Source organism: Semicossyphus pulcher, unplaced genomic scaffold, assembly GCF_022749685.1.
Source record: "Semicossyphus pulcher isolate SPU_LCO1_2020_fin unplaced genomic scaffold, fSemPul1.0.p SCAF_8, whole genome shotgun sequence".
In the NCBI taxonomy this organism is placed as follows: domain Eukaryota; kingdom Metazoa; phylum Chordata; class Actinopteri; order Labriformes; family Labridae; genus Semicossyphus; species Semicossyphus pulcher.
Window position 1 is genome coordinate 14134517 of NW_027211759.1, and position 20820 is coordinate 14155336.

Sequence of the window (20820 nt, forward strand, 5' to 3'; positions counted from 1 at the left end):
GAGAGTACAAAATTACCATTTTATAATAAATGATTAAAATAATTATTATTACAAAAAATAGGTATGACTACTGATATACAAAACGCTAAAAACAAATATGCCATTCACACAGGAGAACAGTAGACATATATAATTGTAGACAACACCTGATGCAAAACAGATGCATACAACAAAGCAAAACCACTGGCTTAATTTAAAGGAGGGTGAAAGTCAATCAAATCAGTCAGTCATCAAAATTGACTAGGAAACAGATAGCCAATCAAACAAATGACCAATGTCTGAAACTCACAAATAGTTTCTAACTGACAATTTTGACAACCTTTTGGCTGACCTTACTTTGACGCAGAGTTGTCTTCTTTTTATTGATGTTTCCAGGTGGGAATACATGTTGTGAGCTCCTGTTATGTTTGTCATTCATTCCAGTGTCTAAGGCCTAACACTATACATCCTTATAATTAAATGCTTTCCTTCAACTTAACAAGTTATACAATTTACTCACAAATATCAGGCTAAAAAGACGGCTGTGATTGCTAACTTTATTTTAGCAAAAATAAATATAGAACATGTCAGCAGAAAATATAAATTGTGACGTTACTTTCTTAGCATTTGCATCCTGAAAATTTCCTAACGAGTGAGCAATCTCTTTTGTACCGCCCAAGAAGTGTTTCCGCTGACGTCACTTTCAACGACCAATGAGAGCTCAGATATTGTTTCGGGGCGAATTTCAAACGCCGTCCACTCGACAAACGGACGGGTAGTCATAAAACATTAACCACACCAGTGTTCGTTCGTTTTTAATTATAAACAGAAGGAGAATTATACACACACATTTAATTTGTCTGCAGTGGCAATATGAGAGTGAGGTGAGTAATTTTTTTTAATTAATAATTTGAGCTTCAGTTGTTAACGATAACAATGATATTTTAAGTTAGCGAATTTACACTTCCTGATTAGCCTGTTGATTTTTCGATAAAGGGAGGTTAGCTTTACTGTGAGCACTCGCACTTCGCTTGTCGTGTGACGAAGTAGCCGTCTGTGTATGCGGGAATGAGTAATTTGGAAAGGTAATTAAATTGTCTATTAATCCTATGTAACCCCTGAGCTGGAATAATTTAACGTTCAGTTTCTGTTAACAATACATCCCCGTGTAGCTAGCTAACGTTAGCTTAATCGGTGGATGAAACGACTTTGCCATCTAACGTTAGCACTCTGTTGCTAACGTAGGATGGCTGATTTTAAATAACTCGCTAGCCCTAACGTTAAGACTAGACCGGTTTGACTGGTAACAGCTGTTTGAGCTACACACTGACCCAACGACCCATTGCTTTCTTTCAGTGAAGTCCACGCAGCAGAGTCTGTTGCCTACCTCAACAGGGCACTGGTCAGGTTGCAGGATATTTGGGAGGAAATCGGGATTCCAGAGGAGCAGCGCCTTCAGAGAACCAATGATGTTCACAAGCACATTAAGGTAAATCTCTCATCAATTTAAAATAAATGTAATCTGTTTGTTGGCCTTACAGAGTAAACACACTGACATGTTTTTGGTTTCCCCTTGCAGGGTTTGCTTGACCTCATGATTGCTGAAGAAGAGGAGCTCAAAAAGAGATTAGTGAAAAGCATAGAGTCATGTCTTGTGGAGCTTAATAATTTGGTCAGCGAACTTCAGCTGCCCCCCTTCGAGGTACAGTCTCATTTAGGAATATGTGGTTTTTTAATTAAACCTTTATGGAAAAATTGTGTGTAAAAACATGTTTGGACTAACTCTCTGCATTTCTGTGAAGGAGGAGGATGGCTGCACCATGTTGCAGATGGAGAAGAACAGTCGCACACGTCTAGAGGTGATGAAGGAGCACAAGAAGCAAAGAATAGGAGAGCTTAAAGGTCTCATTAGCAAAGACCGTGAGCTGTGTGATATTATGTGCACTACCCCGTTTTGCATTGACCAGGACTCCATCCCATCACTGAAGCAACTGGAGTCATATCATGCCTACCTGGACGATCTGACCAAAGAGAAGGTGTTAAATTCTTTCTGCTTTTCTAAATCAGTAACTTGCTTCGTCTTATTGGGGTTCTAACCTGTGTTGTCTTTTCAGGAGCGTCGTCATGATGAATTTGTGAGTGTAAAAAAGGAGATCAGCACTTGCATGGATGATTTGGAGCGGCACCCAGAGACCAGTTTTGAGATGGATGTGATGTGTGAGGATGAGGAGGCATTCTGTCTGTCAAATGACAACATTGCTGCTCTTAAACTTCTCCTCAGTCAGGTAATGTTGTGATAATTGCATTTAGATATTTGTAAATCTCCAAAGCTGTACAATCGAAAGTTTTATCTCATATAATGTATTTATGATTTATATCTCTGCTTCCAGTTGCAAGAAAGTAAGGCTGAGAATGAGCTCCGCTGCTCTGGTTTCCGCACTAAGATCCAGCAGCTGTGGGAACGACTCCAGATTCCCCAAGAGGAGAGGGAAGGCCTATCTGAGCATATGGTCAAGTCAAAGAAGAGAAACATTGAGGCAGTAAGAAACCTACCTTTTGTGGTCATTGACATTAATAATTTCAGACAAAACAGTAGTGTGTTGTTTTAACATTGTGCCTTCTGTCTTTCCAGCTCCAGGCAGAGGTCCAGCGTCTGGAGGTGCTGAAAATGCAGAGCATGAAAAGTGTTATTGAGGCCATCAGAGCTGAGATTGCCCTTTTCTGGGAGAGATGCTTCTACAGCCAAGAACAGCAGCAAGCTTTTCTTCCATACCATGCTGGTGAATATCTGCTGCATAATGACAAAGCCCTGGTAGTGGTTCGTCATCACAAAGGGAGCATGAGTCTCAGTGCTTGTTTCTCTCTGCAGATGACTTCACTGAAGAGCTTCTCGACGTGCACGAGGCTGAGGTCAGGATCCTGAAGAAGTGTTACGAAGACCACAAAGAACTGTTTGAGGGAGTCACAAAATGGCAGGAGAACTGGACCTTGTTCATGGAGCTTGATGTAAGTGCCGTCCCTGAGTTCAGCAGGGGAGAATTTCAAACGTCTCTTGTTATGGTAACATGAGTTTACTTTCCGTCTTAGAAAAAGGCCAACGACCCCGCAAGGTTCAACAACAGAGGCGGGAACCTTTTGAAAGAAGAGAAGCAGAGAACCGACCTGCAGAAAAGTTTGCCAAAGGTGAGGAAATTGACATGCTGTCTATTCAATAATAAATAAGGAGTGCTGTTTTGGCAGTTTTCTTCCTGTTTGAGAAGCTGTTAACTGTTTCCCCTCATCTCATATGGTTTGTCTGAGCTCATTTATTACCCTGCCAGTTAATTTAATTTGACAAATGTTGAACCCCCACTGAGAGGTTGTAGGTGCATGACCACTTTTCTCCAACAGATGGGGGAATTAAACATTAATTACCCCCGTATGTAGTTCCTGTGCAATCAATAGTTGTCCACCAGAGTTTTAACACAGAAGGGGCATATTTGACATGTGAGTAATTAATGTGGACTGGCGTCTCACTGTAGACGCTAGATCTAATAACATGGCCGAACAGTAAAATGAGTGTTTTCTGTTTGTTTTAGCTGGAAAAGTCCCTGAAGTCCCAAATTGATGTTTGGGAACAGGAGAACGGCAAAGAATTCCAGGTCAGTGGGCAGAAATTCTTGGAGTACGTGCAGCAGCAGTGGGATCAACATCACGCTGAAAAGGAGGCAGAGAAACTAGAAAGGGTACTTTATTCACTTTCGTTAAAAATTACAGTTTTAAATACACCTGTGATGCCGATATGAGTGATATGCCTTTTTTAATTTTTTAATTTGTTTTTTAAATAGCAACTGAAGAAAACCAAACAGACACAGGAGGACATGTTGTACGGCACTTCAATGAGAACACCGTCCAAAAGGCGGATAGCAGGGACTCCCACCCCTGGAAAAATGAGGAAGGTAAGAATGTGCTTTTATAAGATTCTTGCACGTGCAGTGAATCATACTGCCTTCACCTGGATGAGTGAAATGAGTCTAACGTTGACCCACCTTTTTTCTCTGTCTGTTTAGCTCAACGGCACCTCGACCATCTCCACTCCTAACAGCTTCCTTAGTTCAGGCCTCGGTGGAACCATGTGCCAGTCCTCCATCCAGAAACCCCCCCTGTCTGCCAGCAAGGTATGATCACGGCCTTCCATCCGACTCAGGTCACTGACAAAATCCAGACCCTATAGATATGTAACCTCGAAGTCAAACCTTCAGTCTTAGCTTGGTTAGCTCTGTCTGTCATTCTTTATGTATATTAATAGGGTTAGGCAGGCGCTATATTATCTCCAGTTTTTTAACCTACATATAGACGACTTGTCGAGGCCTTTGAACACTTAAATTCGAATTAGTTTCCTTGTATGCATACTTGTTTATATTTTCTTCCAACAACACTGGTCAACAGTTAAGTATTGTCTGGTGAATGTATGATGTAGACAATGTATAACATAATGACGGATACATATTGGGAACACTGAGCTCAAATATCTTGATCAAAGCAGATATCAGTATTAAGTTGTAAATAATAAATGTTAATGTTTAAAAAGTGTCAGTTTGGCAGCATGTATGTATCTTGCATTGGGAAATTCTACAATGACTGCACTTGTGATTAGGGATGCACGATATTATCGGCACGTTATCGGTATCGGCCGATATTGGCTTAAAATTGAACCACACGCCGATATCCGCCCATATAATTAACCGATAAAATAATGGGCTGCTGCATACTTGATTTAATGCCCGACCTCGGCGCAATGTCCCCGGCGCGAAGAATACCTGCATTGCGCAGCGTGATGACGTCACGTGTGTCTACCTGCAGCATGAGAGAGTTAGAAGCCAAAATGTCCGTGGTGTGGAAGTTTTTCAAAGTGTCCGACATAGATAGCAAAGCTGCTATTTGCAATGACTGCTCAGCTTCGGTGATGCGAGGAGGAGCCAAGGCAAAGTCTTTCAACACTACAAACTTGATTAACCATCTGAAGACCCGTCACCCCAACCGTTGTAACAAATGTGATAAGAGTATCAGCATTATACTGTACGCTAATTCCAATACAGAAGAGAGTTGATGATCTCTGCAATTAGGTGTGCGGGAAAAAAATATCGGTATCGGTAATCAGCTAAATGAATTGTAAAATATCGGCAAAAAATCCAATATTGTGCATCCCTACTTGTGATCCTTTTCCCTTTTGTTAGACTCCCATTTTCATCCCATAGTCTCGTATGAATTCACATGGATAGGGTGGTTTAAAAAAAAACAAAAAAAAATCACAATCATTGTTGTTGTTTTTGTCGTAGGGTTTTGGCCTGCGAACCCCTGGACATGGAAAGACTCCACGTGCACTCGACCGAAACAAGGAAAACCTCTCCCATCTCAATAGAAATACTCCAAGTGGCACACTCAGGTCTCAGGGCACTCAAGATCACACCTTCACCTTTAACTCTATTGCTGGCTCCTATACGGAATTTGCGGTAAATGCGGTTTTGCATTTGTTTAGTCTGTAACTACAAAACAAATCCACTAAAATACAATCTAATCATGACATGGATTACATCAGTGCCACGAAGAACTTTTCCAAGATATTCTATATTTAAGTCTGAACGATTATATAGTTTTGTATTGCTTACCAATGTAAACACCATTCGGCATCACTGTTGGGCAAACACATTTGATCTGGACTTCAAAGTTTCTATACATCTTAATTTTTTGGACACAAAATTCCCTGATAATGTTTTAATGAAAGGTGGAAGAACAGCCGTCTGTAAAGGGATTAGATTGATGGCATCACGATGAAACTTTGCCAAGACAACATAATTTGAATTTATTTAAATATGATAAATATTTAGAAACTGATAATCAACATATCATTTCACACTGTGGTAGAGACACACACACACATACCACACTTTTAATAAAGGATGGAAAATAGGGGAAATGGTCAAATCCCCTAATACACCAAAGATCCCATTACTTAATTCTGTGGGACACAATTTACCCTCCCAACACATCCGTCTGAAGTCTGGACATCCAACCAATAGTGCATCATATTACAAAATCAATGGCTGCATCATGTTAATGAACATACACCTGACTTTGACATTTTGTCAGCCTAAATATTACTAAACACACTGACAGTTTTTTCTTCTGTTTTCAGAGAGACCTCTCGAAAGCCTCTAAGTCGAACGTGAAGACAGGACTGCTGAACTCCACCGTCGGCCATCAGTGAAGGGTCAAAGCAACCTTCCAGCTCTGCCATAGTTTGGTGTAGTTTTCATAAAGTGGACAAGGGGGCAACTTGAATGCAAACTTTTGACAAAATATGTAAATATTTGAATCTGTGTGAACATCTTCTGTCTTACTCTATCCTGTTTTTTAAGATTTTATTTCAGGGTTACTGCTGAAGCAGTTTTCTCTGCTCTATGTATTTTTTGGCAGGTTGATGTTTGTACCGAGGAGGTCGGGGATTTTTATTTGACATTTTTATGGGGGGTGGGGTGCAGCCTTTTAAGTGAAACCTTTTATTACCCATATCTAGAGCACTACATTGTGTTAGCGCTGTAGCAGTTAGCACAATGATTTTGGAATGACAGCTAAACTTGCTTCTCACTAGTGACATGTTTTTGGTGCTTTTTTATAATCAAGCTGTAAATAAACGTTCAGTCCTGCTACGTTGACCTATTTGTTATCTTTTGTCATTCTCAACTATGCCTGAATGCTTTCACATTGTCAACCCTGAGTCTCGAGCAGAAAGCAGTCTCTGTTTCAGTTTGGACCTCACGCTGTATCTTAATGCATTTCTTATATACAGCAGATGTCAAGATAATCCTTTCCCACACAAACCAGAAATGGGATGTTCTCTTTAAGCCATGCGTGTCATGAGCTCTTCAAGCGCCCTCTCACGGTGATTCTCATGAACGAGCAGCACTTCTTTGATTGCACTTTGCTGAAAGCCCATCTCATTAAACTGAGTCAGGAGGTGCAGGAACTCAGCAGCCTGGAATACAAAGTAAGAAATGACGCACTTTATTATACTGTGCCTGTGGTGTTGCTTTTCCTAAGTAAACGCAAAACAGGATTCACCTTGCTCTCACAGTTCTGAAACATCTCCAAGGCTTCCTCCACCTGTGCTTCATCATAACCCAGCTCACAGAGACGGTCACTTGCTACCAGGTATTTTAGGATCTGTGGATGAATAAGGATAACACACTTGGTCACACTCAAAAGTATTTAATGTATAAATTTGCAGGTTCAGAAGTTGTTAATCCTGGTTTATAAACCCTAATGAGGTACATACCTTATCTGGTCTGTGATAGCCCGTCTTCTGCAGAGCCAGAATAGCTGTGCGGAGAGGGTAGCCCTTCTCTGTGACTGTTTCAAGTAGCTCCCTCTCCTCTTGGCTGAGTGCTGACATCAACTCTGCTGCTGAGTCAAAGAAAACCCCTCGGGAGCCGCCTGCCCTCAGAGCCTGATGATGAAGGACAAATACAGTGGGTTATTCAACGGAAATAAAGAATGACAAATATTTTTCTCAGAGACACAGACAAAGAAAAACCTTCTGTCTGCGGTGTTTGATGACAGGCCCTGCAGAGGAAGGTCGTATCTGTTGCGGCCTGGATGGAGGAGGACCAGCAGGAGGGGTGTTTTGGGAGAACCTTCTGCCAATAGAGCGCAGTGAACGTGGCTTGTTTTTGCCGTTCTTCTGCCCGGGAGGGAGGGGGCTGGCCGGCTGTGACCTGTGCTGCTCCAGGGCTCGCAGAGGTTGCCTGCAGTCTTGGGGGGAAGGTGAAGAGCCTCTGGGGAACCTGCGGCCCTGAGGTGATGCAGGTTTACAGAGGTGAGAGGAGTGTCCACAGTGCATGTCTTTGACTCTGGAGAGGGGGTCTTTGGGTGCAGTGATCCAGGGCTGCTCTCTAGTCCTGTTGGGGCGACATGCATCTTCTGCAGAGGAGCCTTCGTTATCCTCATAGTAACCATCTTCATCCTCGGAGTCAGACAAGAGGAACTTCACAGTGCGATGCTGCAGCCAGCGAGTGTCTGCAGAGTTCAAGCTGTGACTGCGGGGCCGAGGGGCTGGGGTCCACGGGTCACTGCTCCTGCGTTTGATCCTGCGACTCTCCTGAGGAGTGCTGAACATCAGCCAGCAGGGGGGACAGGAGGGGGCCTGGCAGACTGGCTGCTGCCCTGCTAGAATCCATTTCTCCAGGTTGAATCCGTACTGCAGGAAAACAAGCAAAAAGATTTTCAGCTAACAGACCCTATAGACAGCTCTGACTTTGATTTGTCAGGCAGAAGGCTGATGTTACTAAAAACCTTAATATGGCTCTGTTACATTAAGCCATGACTGCGAGGCAGCATGCACAATGCCTGGACCCTGAGACTGAAGCATGAATGATTTTAGTATTTAAACTGTGCTTTTAACCCCACCATATGCAAATTACTTATATCTGAAATTAGGTTAATATCAATAAATAAATTCAAACCTTTAACCCAAAAGAAGACACAAAGGTAGTTCCTTCCACACACATCTTTATATAACATGTTCAGATACAGCCCAAAATACTTTTTAACATCCCAGTAAAAAAAACAATAACATGTATCTATTAAACTGTCCCTACAAATGCATCCTGATAATCCTTAAATAAATCTGTCAAAATAATAAAGATGAATGTGTAAGCTACTGTGAACTAAATGCTGTAGATTACCCAATCAGATGTAATCAGACGTAAATTTAAATCTGACTTATGAGGCACCTTTAGGACTGATACAGATCTTAAAGGAAAAACTTTTTCAACTTGAAATTTTCCCATCTTTCAATATTAACTGAATAATTACAAGGAGAATATATTCTTATCAAGAAAGAACCTTCCCAATCTAAAAGCCACTGAGACAAACAGACTAATGAAGCGATCCAATACAAACATTCATATTAAAATCAGCATGTCTGTGTGACCTGAGTGTCCTGTAGAATCTGACCCCGGTCTGGTAAAGTGATGTCTGGAGCGGTCACAAACTGCACTTCCTCCTGCAGGGGACCCAGGGAGGTCTGGAACGGGACGTCCTCCAAAGTGTTCATTTTTCACCAACATGCACCTGCATCGATAACAGTTTGATTTTAGAGTTTAAGTTACAGAACCGGACCTTCATCTCGATCTTATCAACGCTTACCTTTGTCAGGTGTTCTCTGTCCGGTCCCCTCTGCAGCAGGTATGGAGTAAATGACTAACACACGTACATCATACGGGATAAACCTCTTCATCGCTAAGCCTCTGACATCATCTGACAAGTTGTTTACAATTAACCCCAGACACCCACTGTAATCCTACCTACACAGGTACAGCACTAACATTTTAATTTAATTAAATAGACACACAAATATTTACCAGTTTGACCAAAGCTGTTCATAAATTGTACAAAACTGGCTTATTTTTCCTTTTTTTAATACTTAACCATTATTAAAAAAATCAATGTTTCATATATTATAATTACTCCATAATATTTATATTTTAATATATATAATGCAACTTTCCATCTATGCGCAAAGCCACATTTTAGACAGTGGGACTTTTAATCTGGACTTGTCGGGGGATTAGGACAACGCTGAGTTATTGGAAACAAAGGACAGCACAATACTTTCCAGAGATTAGCTCTTACATAAAGCGGCCAGTGTAGCAGCGTGGAACAACACGCTTATGAATTAATCTCTGGTGTCATTGATTTGTTATGTGACAGGACGGTTTGAAGACCAATTTAATACTTGGTTTTTGTAACTATATTCACTAAAACTCCTGTGAGGAGTTCTTATCTGGTTATGAAACAGGCTGAAATTAATTCTGATGACTCTGTACGACCTACAAAAGCAAACCAGACCATCAGCGAAAAGACTGATTATTTCTATATAGTTATCTTTAATGCCAGAAACCGCTGGCGGGGGGGTAGGTGTCAGCGAGGACAAAAAATGTAAAGTGATACATATGACTGTTAAAGAAAGCAGGATGATAGTTAAAAACCACAAACTGTACAGCATGTACAGAACAAAATCAGCAAAGAGATTAGAGGTACGGCTTTGTGCGCCAAAATCGACACAAACCGAAAGTTCCTCACAGCCGCTTTAAGACTGTACGCGCTATGTGCTGATTTTCAAGGTAAAGAACAATTAAAATTCTGTACAGAGATTACATTTTATTTATATACTTTTAAACAATCACAATGAAATAAGATTCACAAACTTCAGGGAGAAGGGGATTACAGGTTCTGTAACAGACCTCTGAAAACAGAAATGTACTAAAAAAAAAAAGGAAACTTAAAGCAAAAGGAGAACAGGTCTAGTTTAATCTCATGTTATAGCACAAACAGCATTTTTAGGGAGTACAGCAGCGTGGTTCAGTTCAGTTAGAGAGCGTTAAAGTGGAGGTTTGATTACAGACGTGTATTGAGTACCTTTTAGTAACAGGATATTACATCACTAAAGGTGAGTTTCCAACGCTGGGGCACACACAAAGAAAATAAAAACACCTGTGCTGTTCTGAGGAATGTCTGACTAAGCAGGTTTGGAGCGGCCTCCAGCTGACTGTGAGAGCGATCGCCTGTCTGATGATGATTTACAGTTGGAAGGTTGAATGTCAGGTTTAAGAATATGTATGGAAACATGGATATTAGAGGATAGCTACTCCGAAGCAAAACTTGAGAGGCTATGTGATTAACACTTCAAAGTTAGCTGGCTAACCTGCTAATCCTGCTTTGTGAGACAGCCCTCCACTCCAGTCCTGTGATCCAGAGGCCTGATAGTTAACACATATACATTCCCTAAACAGTGGGCTAGAGAAGGAAGCTAAACACTGAAAAATTAACCATTCTGGCTGTTTAAAAGGTCACCATTATAATCACCTGCTTCGTTTAGTGTGCTGGTGCGTTACACGACACAATGTGTTCTCTTCATTAGAGGTAATGTCATACAAACTGCTTACAAATGCTACCTAGGCAGTGTAGCTCAACATTTACAGCCCGGTTTTACTGTGAACACCATTATTACAATGGTGGTACAGAAGAAGACATCAAAATATTGATGTGCTCATGGAATATTATGCCCTTGTGATATAAGGCATTACTTGACATGGTAACATCACATCTACACTTAAGTGCCCCGTTTTCAAGTGTACAGTATGATCCCATTATTTGCTTCCCTTGCCATGACAGCCCATCACCACAAAAAGAGAAAACAAATTAACTAGCTACAAATCCTTTCATGAATAAAATTGCATTATCTTTATATAGATAAAATGTTAACAATCCCCAGAGATTGAAATATTTTTTAAAGGTCCACTCTGCGAGTGCACCGCTAAAGAATTATTATCTGATGCACGGGACCGAAGGTTGTTACGCTCTCTTAACTTGTTCGTCCTGAAAACACTCCTCGATGAGAACCAGCAGCCTTCATTACCTCTAATACAATGTCCACATCTTGTTTGTCAGGAGCTATAGAAAAACCCAGAGTTGGTATCCAAAGGTTCATAGTAATCTAATGATTTCAGAGGGAGTCTTGAGGTGAAATGAGTGACGTGTGGTTCAGTTGTTAGCAGCGTCCGCCTGCCGAGGCCAGTTCTCCTCCTCGATGCCCGAGTCGTACTCCTCCTCCGCAGACTCTTTGGCTGGAGCTCTGAAATTCAAATGGAGACGCCAGTTCAGGTTTCAAACAACACTACGCTGGACACTCAGCGCGCTGGGCTGGAGAAATCTGATCTCTTACGTAACACACATTTGGTCCCGTCCTGTGCGCAGACAGATACTGACCTGATATATCTGGGTTGTGCTTTTCCTTGGACAACATCTCGGTCCAGCTCGACAGCCATGATGTCAGAGTGTGGCACCTCGAACATGGGCTCGAGAAGGAGCTTTTCCTTTAAGAAGAAAAATCACTTCAGTTTAAATATTGAGTAAGTAGCATTAGTTGTAATGATGTTTGATACCACTGCAGAATCACATACCATGATAGATCTGAGCCCACGAGCTCCAGTCTTTCTCTCCAGAGCCATCCGGGCTATGGCCCTCAAGGCATCTTGATTCACATTAAGTTCACACTGAAACAGAAAATATTAGTTTCATTTCAATTGAACATCCAGTCCTCAAGGTAAAGACACAAAATATCCTGTAGCATTGATGCACCAAAACACAGTGAATCTGGTACAACTGGTAGATTCACTGTGATTTGCAGGTTTCCTCTAAACAATTCACACTGATCTGTTCCAGTGAAACAAGTTTTTACAACTCTCTCTCTACCAGGAATGTGCCCTTTGACTGTGCTGCTTGTGGCAACAACTAAGCCAGGGTTTACTCGTTTGCTGCAGCGCCCTTGTTGGAACCCTCGCTGCCAAAATGGAGTGATCCCATTGAATGAATGAGGGGGCTGCATTTCTTTAACACAATGCCGTGGCCTGTCTAAACACAGGTTAACACTGTTCAGTATCACCCACTCTGCCAGAGCCCTTACTTTGTCCATGCTGAACAGGGCCTGGTACTGGGGCACCACAGCGTTGCGGGGTTCAGTCAAGATTCGGACTAGTGTCTCCTCGTCCAGGCTGTGCAGAGGAACGACGACGGGGAGACGGCCGACAAACTCTGGGATCATTCCAAACTCAATCAGGTCCCTGGCCTCGACGTGCTTCAGCAGCCTGTCCTTCTCTTCGATCTCTGCCACCGTGTCCGTCTCACCGCTGGTGTTGGCCAAGTCTGCGGCAGCCGCTGCACGGCGCCCTTTCCCCAGATTGGAGGGGGTTCCAAAACCCAAATACTGAAAGTCACGAAACAGGAGGATTAAGTTAGAAACAGGAATGATCACACACACGCGATTATTTACTCAATTTCACATCATCATATACCTTTTCATTCTTTCGTCTGCTAATGATTCTGTCAAGTCCGTTGAAGGCACCGGATGCAACAAACAGAATGTTTGTTGTGTCTACCTGAACCGTCTCTCCTCTCAGTTTCCTGGAGTTTTTCTCAGGAACATTGACGATTGTTCCCTCCAAGAGTTTCAGCAAACCCTGAGAGACAGGACGGAAGAAAGTCAATATAAATGTCCTGCGCAAGTTACATTAAATAATTGAAATCTTTTGAAAATTTTTTAAGCCAAACTCCACAAAATAGCATGCAAACAATTTTATTAGCAGTTGAATGTCTGTTCAAGTTTTATTTAGTGTAACTGGGTTTAAATACTCACCTGCTGGACGCCCTCTCCTCCTACGTCTCTCAGCTGATGGATTCCAGGCACACTGCCAATCTTATCAACCTCGTCCAGAAACACAATACCTGCACATAAAATACACGGACAGAGCCAAGTTTCAGTTGCTGCAATAACCTTAGAGAGTCCCTGTGTGTGCGCCGAAGGAAACAATGTTTACTTCAGATTTCACCTTACACTACACTATACACTATAAGACACTTTAAATTTGGTTAAGAAAGGTTCAAATGTGAAGAAAACCCTCTTGAGACACGGATGTTTACTTTTTCATACCGTGTTTTGTTTACTTCCTTGTGCTTCCTTCCTCTTCCCGCTTAAAGAACATTCCTGACATGGGTAGGGCATGTTCTTTAAACAGGAAGAGAAATTAATGGAACTGTGATAATGCAAATAGGCTGAAGCGAAACAAAACACTGACTGATTAAGTAAACTGTAACATTGTTCTTAGAGGATTGTCATGGCCCTCGTTTTACATTCAATCAGTCACAACTCTTCATGTTTTTGTTGCCAACATTATCTCCGTAATATATTAGAGATCCGATCACAACAGTGCTGGAGCAACAGCAGGCTGTCTTGTAACTTTAAATAGGTCTTAAAATTACTAGACACCACAAAATTAAGTGTGTTGGAGGCTGATGGAGACTAATTGAAATGGAGGACCGCGTTGGTGCTGGACTGAGGGAGGAAAGAACGACTCCTGAACGTCTCTGATGTTCTCTACTCCAGTAATGATTGTCAGTGAAACCACTGAATCCACCACAGTGAGACAAAATCCACCTGTAAGAGCTCTACAACTGTGTTTATCTTTGACTTCCTTCGTGGCTTTTCTTTATTTATGATTGTAAATCTCCTGTCAGCAGCTGGCTGCAGACAAACATGTAACCCTATAGTCCCGTACTTTATGTTGGCAGACGGAGCACAGAAGCGTTGATGTCTTCGTGTCACAATGTTCTGAAGTACTGAATTCTTCAGGGCCTATCAGGTGTTATTTGTCCTTCTTTGACGTAAAAGATTTATAAAATGGATGTTTAATGTGTATATACCACTACACTGTTTCTGCCATTTGTTTTGATTCCTGTGTTCAACAGAGAAATATGGTACGAAACTGCACTGCTGCTAAATGTAGTCTCTCTGCCCACCTTGTTGTGCTTTGTCCACCGAGTAGTTGGCATCTTGGAGCAGTTTGGCAATAACTGACTCGATGTCTTCTCCCACGTATCCGGCTTGAGTTAGTGTGGTGCAATCACATATGGCAAAGGGAACATCCAGACAACGTGCCAGTGTCTGCGCCAGCAATGTTTTTCCTGTAGGAAATGAAATTAACTTTATGGTACATTATATTTTGGTAAGATGCGTCTATATTTACAAAAAAACTGCATATTTAGTGCATCTTATTTATCAGTGTCACGCCACAGGATTACGATTTCAGACATTGTTTACAGGACACAAACCTGAGCCAGTTGGACCTAGAAGTATGATGTTGCTCTTCTCCAGTTTAATGTCAGTGTGCGTGGAGTCCAGCACCTCCCCGCCCCTCCTCTCCTGAGGTGCCTGCTGGCTCGCCTGTTGCTGCATGGACGCCCCCAGAGCATTTCCATGAGGACTGATCCCTGCGATCTGCAGCAGCTCTGCACGAACAAGAACAGACACAGTGTTCGTTTTGTGAAAACTAACCAACTAAACAGTTTCTATTTGAACTGCTGTGCCATTTAAACAGGCCATTCTTTGAAGGTGTATGTATCAGATTCTGCATAGCAACAGTTTCCGTGTGCGGGCTAAAAATATGTGTGGCCTGGTCCGTGCCAGTGTGGAGTTACTTAGTGAAGAGAGCTGGACTGAAAATAGAAAAAGGTAATGTAGGTCACTGGGCTACTTTATCTTATTGTCCGGTCAGTCAAAGATTAACATTTTATTGCTTCACTTACTGTATCTAATCTGTACACATGCTAAGTAGGTAAACTCACTGTTCCTCAACTGGAGCAATTTGTCATGTTCTATTATAAACTGTATCATCTGGTGTCAATTAAACGCCTGGGAAAATTTCAATTGATTAATCAGCTTACACTCTTATAATTAGGTTGGGTATGACCGTACATGCATCACTATAAATATCTAACTGTACTTCTCTAAGGAGCCACAGAGGTCTGTACATTTTGGCATTTGTGCAACTCACAAAATAAAGACTGTTAAAGTATTGTTTGGTTTTTTTATTACTTTTAGACCAATAAAGATAACACTAAGGAGTACCGATCACTTACTTGTGAATCTGTATTCATCCTCTCGTCTTCTCATCTCTAGCTCTACAGGGAGAGGATGAGAGGACTCAAATCAATATTATCAGTAATCATTACCATTATCACATTTTCAGTGCAGTCCTGCAAAAACGTCTATATGATTGTGTGTGATAATTATTGAACAAATGCCAAACAATACAGATTATGATTTAAGACCAGTTCTATTTATATGAGGATATGTCTGATCAGGAATTTAGCAGTAATTTGTGTTTAAAGCAGTAATTGGCTCTTGATTGTGTGTAAAATAAAAAATGTATTGTGCCCTAAATTTCTGGCAATCTCTCTGCCCTCTGCAAGTTGTGACTGCGCACGTTTGAATCTGATCTAGTATACTTCCATTTCCAAGTCTCGTTTCGAAATTGTGGTTTGAAGAACTTTGTTTGATAAATCCCAGAATCACACTCTAAAACCAGTGACATGACTCTGGCTCTGCGTCACGGCGTTTTCAATCATTCTTTTGCCATTTTTCTGTCAGTCTCTCTTGTCCAGTGAAAAAACAGACAAAAAAGCTGCCTAAAATTAGGACAAAGTTCACCACGAAATATTTGAGTAAAACGGATTTCTTTTCAAAACACTGATAATTAAGAACATTTTTGTCAAAGTCTCTTCATCCCAAATGATCCAGATGTTCAGAATATTAGAAGCTTTGCCCCACAGACAGGAAAAGATTTAAGTTTTTCTTATGGAATATGATCACGTATCATCACCACATCAGACTGCAATGATGGTGTGTGTTACAGGAGGAAAATCAACAGTAAATGAACAAATACAAGTAATGAGCGCAAATCAAATTAATACATGCAAATTATGTGCATAGTAATTATTATTTTAAGTCTTAAAAAAATTGTGTTTTTTCTGATGTAACACCTTCTCCAATTTTCACAAACAAGCAGCAGAATAAAGCAAATCTACAGACAGCAGTAATACTGACCACGAGGTGTTAGAGAGGGCTGTTTCTCCACCTCCACCTGCTGCCGACTGCCAGCAGGGATGTTGTTGTAGATGCGCTTGTAGTGATTGTACACAGCGACTGCTAACACCTTTTTTGCATAGGACTGGCCGACCACATACTTGTCGAGGTAAGCATAAATCTGAAAACAGAAAGCAATGTAAGCTTCAAACTGTATAAAAGCACAGACTATGACAACAGGATGTGAGTGACTGCTTCAATGTCTCACCTTCTTCGGGGGAGGGGGAGGTTTCTGCGCAAATGCCAGTTTCACTGCCTCCGCAGCAGATTCTGGCTCTTTGTTTAGCCCCTTCTTAGAGTCCGTTTCAGACAGGACCACGAAAAAGTGATGGCACTTCTCACACTTGACAAATCGCGTCGATGCTACAAGAAAACAAAACATTTTACAGTGAATTATTCTGCAACCGTTTTGAAAAATGTTTAGAGTGGAGCATTTAGTCGACTGGCATCTACATTTGAATAAATCTGTAAAATCTAAAGCAAGTGCCAAGAAAACTGTACTGTCCCAGCACATGGTCATAATGAAAATGTGTGCATAAACAGAGTTAAAACAAAATAGTTGTACTGATTTTAATTCCACTGAAGGTGGGCAAAGGTTGCTTTCTCCTTGAAGTAACTCATGGCGAGTGGTTGAGCAGTCCCATGCACAGTAGTAAACATGGACAGTGGCACAATCCTCATCTGATTGTTTGGGAGGAAGTTTCTTACACCATCTAACTATCAAAATAAGACTTCTGAGTTGAGGCAAGAAGCTGTTGATGTTACAACACGAAGCAGAAAACGCTCAGTAAACAACAATGGAACAAACATTGTTTACTTGCAGGTATTTATTTGGACAAACTTTGCTTGAAAATTACACATGCTGGTGGTTTGTTGTGTACTTTGTATGTGTTGTGCATTTCAGTCCACCAACACAGTTTGTACTACAGAAAAATGTGGTTCAAAGTCTTTATTAAAAAAAACAAAACATTTCAACACCATGGATGAAAATGATCATTTGAACATCTGTTGGGGAACAATTCTCTAGTTTCCATTTGTTTACTCTTTTTTTTTTCAGCCAATGAACAAACCATCTCCTCCCTTTATCCTCCCCTTCATCTGTGTTGCATCTAATTATTCCTTCTCTTTGTATATTCTTTTAAATAAAATATGGTTATTGAATTGCATGAGACCATGTTAACCATGTCTTCTACATTTTCTCAAATGTTTCAATAGTGTTTGGCAAACAACAACAACCATTTGTACCACTATTTGAGCTCACATAATTCTACCTGTGTCAGCTCCAGAGAGTGATGCCTGCAGACTCGACTAAATACCATTCCTTTACATCTATTCTTCTTGTAAGTAAGTACATGTACTTTGCATACAAAATGCAGATTACATTTTTTTGTTGTATAATGGTCATTAAAAATGAATAAGTTTACTCACAGACAAAGGTCTCTACATGTGTGCAGGGATCTCCACATTTAGGACAGCGCAGCTGGCTTCCCCCCTTGCCTGATCCTCCAGAGCCAGATAGTCTCTTCCCCTCGCCGATGCTTTTCTGTGTAAACATGACTGTGTCAGCACATATTAATGACATTATGTCTTATTTAAGTGTTGTGAAATACCACAGTGGAAGACAGCTTCAAATGAGAAACACATTACCTTTCCACCATCACTTCCACCGTCCTTTGTTGTCCCGTCTTTTGAGGCATAGCAGATAGAGGTCTCTGAAAATGACCTCACCCCTACCCGGGGAGGTATATGAGTTTCTCGAGACCCCTGACGACTCAGAGAATACAACTGGATCCGATAGCAGGACAATCCTGTAATATTAGAAACTAAATGTTTTTTCCACCTTCAAAACACATATGACACAGAAAAACATGTAGGAAACAAACAACTAGCAAAATAACACACATTTCATAACAGCTCCTATTGAACTACAGCCAAAATAAGTTCTTGATTACTTCATTAGTAAATAAAAAAAGAGCAAAAATACAAAACAATGTTTGGCTCTAGTTTGTCCAATTTGATAACTTGCATATTTTATATTAATTTTATATATTAGTCATATATGATAGTGAATGGAATATTTTTGGGCTTTGGACTGTAGGTCGGACAAAAGTGGTCATCTAAACATCTGAAGTGATAATGTTTCACAGTTTTGTAGCCCTTAAAAGATTTTAAAAAATAATCAACTGTCCAGCTAAATTAGAAAATAATCTAACTAATCAACTAAACTGCGAATACAAATAATTGTTAGATGCAGGCCTACATTAAGGCAGTGACCTCAAGACGTTGACAACACCTCAGATGAGTCAAAAAAAAGCAGCATAATGGTTCATGGCAATTGTTCGTGTGTTGAATACACTGCATATTAAAATTGTTAAAGTTTTCTAACATTTATATTCATATATTTATAAATTAGTATAAGTCCTGTGTGTTTCGTCATTATACGCGCCTGAAGGTCTGTCAGCTGACAGATGTCAAAAGTTCGCTTAGCTATTGTTACATAACTCTATTTATTAGTTTCTAAAATTGTTAATAATAGTGTAATATAATGTAAAATTAAGTAACAGCTGAGAAAGGCTGAGTGATGCAACAAACGTTAGGTTAGCTGCAATGACTTCACATGTTAAGTAATTTTTCACCTGCTGTTGACATTACATGACTATCATAACAAACGGCGCTCTGGGTGAACTGGAGACCTACTTTACAGGCTGTACTAAAGCACATAGCACAATGTCAAGCAGCTTTAGGAAGCTGGAAAGGTGTGTGTTTTCCTTTTTACCTCTGTGGGCAGTGTTTAGAAACAACCTGGCAGCCGAAGTGCATGGACAGGACATAACTCTTCTTTTGGCTCAAAACCCTGAAACAAAAAACATAAAGTTAACACGGTGTACCGAGGGGAGGTGGGGGGGGTAGCTAAATTAGCCGGAGGCTAAGAGACAGCAGAGGCACAGAGGAGAGGCCGGTGAGCGTAACACATTTCATAACTTCAACGTCACTGTTAGCATTAGCAAAACAGGTCATCTGCTAGTGAAGGTGGTGTACTCGCCAGTGATGTTTGCATAAAAATCTTTACGAAACCACCCAAAATGCATTGACGTATGTTATCACGGCTACAAAATCTCCTACCATCTCACGCTAGCAATAAATAGTAAATAAACAATGTAGCTAGCTAGCAGGGTTTAATAAAAAGGTTACTGTTAGCTACAAAGCTGGGCCCAATCCAGAGCTAACAGCGGCTCTGCCCGTGGAAATGACAAACAGCCCAGGCTCGGAAGACAGCCAATGCACAGCGGTTAAGCTGAGGGGCTTTACCCTGTCAAGTGGACACAACTAAGCAGCTCGCAGTTAGGCACGCAAGCTAATGTGACTAGCGAAAGGCCTAGCCTAATTCTCACATTATCACAACATTACACTTAAAAGAGGCAGTATGAACGAGTTTTACTCACAGGGCACGATGAAACCAGTCGCGTCTTGACAGCCCCCTCGGAGAAACTAAAATTGCTAAGTCACGGTAGCTCTCAATTTCTTGATTTAGCTTGACAGTTCAGAGTGTCATACTAATGTCAGAGTGCCTTATGTATGAAGTAGGTAACGTTGGCCCTCTTAGGCCGCTATTTCCCAGGTGGGATACGACCCAAAGTGATGTAACGCTTGCTGTTGTGAACTAGGTCGGATACCCGACTTGCTAGCTGGCCTACGTTCTGGGTACAGTAGCTAGCAGAAGTAATTCAATCACCGTAACCGGTCTAAGTAGTATGGAGGCAGACTTGTGACAATGTATTTCAGACCCATCCGGATACTTTAAGATCTACTAATCCGTAGGGGGCGTATCCAGCTATGCAACACTGGTGCGTTCAAAGTATCCTCGTAATGTTCAGATATAACAAGGGTATGGTGAAATTGTGTTGCGTTTGGGTGATCCTCGTAAATGTGTAATACTATCTCGAACAGAAGACCCATTCAGTTTTTGAGGTTGCAAAATTAAGAAAACTGTGACGTGATTCATGAGGCACTTTTTTTTACCTTACTTACTCATGGAATCACACGGTGGTCTGTCATTTAAATGAAACATCCAAATAGACATAAATACACTGATCTGTTCTCAACCAACTACAGTATAATGTAGGCTACTGGAGTAGGAGATGTTGGACATCACCACAGACAAGCATGCCAGGTTACACCATACATGAATCATTTACAGAGACTGGCTATCATCATAGATAACAGAGAAGGCTCAGAAACATTTTGTTCAGTTTCCTCTTGTTTTGACTTTGTGGTAAGAGGCAAAAAAACCCAAACATTGCAGAGTGGGCAATCGACTAATT

At 41.1% G+C, this 20820-nt stretch overlaps 3 protein-coding genes across 5 annotated transcripts; 1 reads left to right on the forward strand and 2 right to left on the reverse strand.

The window, feature by feature from the left end:
• The first annotated feature begins 1019 nt into the window (after positions 1-1019).
• LOC138613573 (protein regulator of cytokinesis 1-like) lies at positions 1020-6659 on the forward strand. The gene is made up of 14 exons (XM_069687283.1): positions 1020-1064; positions 1336-1468; positions 1559-1681; positions 1782-2015; positions 2094-2264; positions 2370-2519; positions 2612-2759; positions 2849-2985; positions 3067-3162; positions 3558-3704; positions 3807-3917; positions 4029-4136; positions 5298-5471; positions 6155-6659. The coding sequence occupies exons 1-14, from the start codon at positions 1048-1050 to the stop codon at positions 6224-6226; spliced, it is 1821 nt and encodes a 606-aa protein (XP_069543384.1). The 5' UTR covers positions 1020-1047; the 3' UTR covers positions 6227-6659.
• Positions 6660-6859: 200 nt separating this feature from the next.
• LOC138613558 (ubiquitin-associated protein 1-like) lies at positions 6860-9073 on the reverse strand. The gene is made up of 5 exons (XM_069687267.1): positions 8951-9073; positions 7553-8215; positions 7295-7465; positions 7081-7182; positions 6860-6994 (listed from the first exon to the last, which is right to left on the reverse strand). The coding sequence occupies exons 1-5, from the start codon at positions 9071-9073 to the stop codon at positions 6860-6862; spliced, it is 1194 nt and encodes a 397-aa protein (XP_069543368.1).
• An 864-nt stretch (positions 9074-9937) lies between these two features.
• Positions 9938-20178, reverse strand: clpxb (caseinolytic mitochondrial matrix peptidase chaperone subunit Xb). Of its 3 annotated transcripts, none has more exons than XM_069687251.1 (15): positions 19942-20178; positions 19275-19352; positions 18146-18306; positions 17927-18041; positions 16707-16861; positions 16460-16619; positions 15493-15528; positions 14686-14862; positions 14374-14538; positions 13214-13302; positions 12873-13037; positions 12485-12784; positions 11982-12074; positions 11788-11894; positions 9938-11653 (listed from the first exon to the last, which is right to left on the reverse strand). In XM_069687251.1, exons 2-15 carry the CDS (start codon positions 19327-19329, stop codon positions 11563-11565), a joined length of 1869 nt encoding a protein of 622 aa, XP_069543352.1. In that variant the 5' UTR covers positions 19330-19352; positions 19942-20178; the 3' UTR covers positions 9938-11562. The 3 variants fall into 3 exon arrangements, with proteins under 3 accessions (XP_069543352.1, XP_069543351.1, XP_069543353.1); XM_069687250.1 differs by having other exon boundaries at positions 15493-15534; XM_069687252.1 differs by lacking the exon at positions 15493-15528.
• Between the last annotated feature and the right edge of the window lie 642 nt (positions 20179-20820).

What these genes read in the sequence shown, in the direction of transcription:
- LOC138613573 (XM_069687283.1), top strand. An exon ending in TTCAGCTGCCCCCCTTCGAG is followed by an intron (nt 1,682 to 1,781) that starts GTACAGTCTCAT and finishes ATTTCTGTGAAG; the next exon opens with GAGGAGGATGGCTGCACCAT. An exon ending in CCCCTGGAAAAATGAGGAAG is followed by an intron (nt 3,918 to 4,028) that starts GTAAGAATGTGC and finishes CTGTCTGTTTAG; the next exon opens with CTCAACGGCACCTCGACCAT.
- LOC138613558 (XM_069687267.1), bottom strand. Translation starts at nt 9,073, where the DNA reads ATGAACACTTTGGAGGACGTCCCGTTCCAGACCTCCCTGGGTCCCCTG. An exon ending in AGATTCTACAGGACACTCAG is followed by an intron (nt 8,216 to 8,950) that starts GTCACACAGACA and finishes GTTTTCCTGCAG; the next exon opens with TACGGATTCAACCTGGAGAA. An exon ending in TTCAGAACTGTGAGAGCAAG is followed by an intron (nt 6,995 to 7,080) that starts GTGAATCCTGTT and finishes TTTGTATTCCAG; the next exon opens with GCTGCTGAGTTCCTGCACCT.
- clpxb (XM_069687250.1), bottom strand. Translation starts at nt 19,329, where the DNA reads ATGTCCTGTCCATGCACTTCGGCTGCCAGGTTGTTTCTAAACACTGCC. An exon ending in TCTAAACACTGCCCACAGAG is followed by an intron (nt 18,307 to 19,274) that starts GTAAAAAGGAAA and finishes CTAATATTACAG; the next exon opens with GATTGTCCTGCTATCGGATC. An exon ending in CCCTGTTCAGCATGGACAAA is followed by an intron (nt 12,075 to 12,484) that starts GTAAGGGCTCTG and finishes TTTCTGTTTCAG; the next exon opens with TGTGAACTTAATGTGAATCA.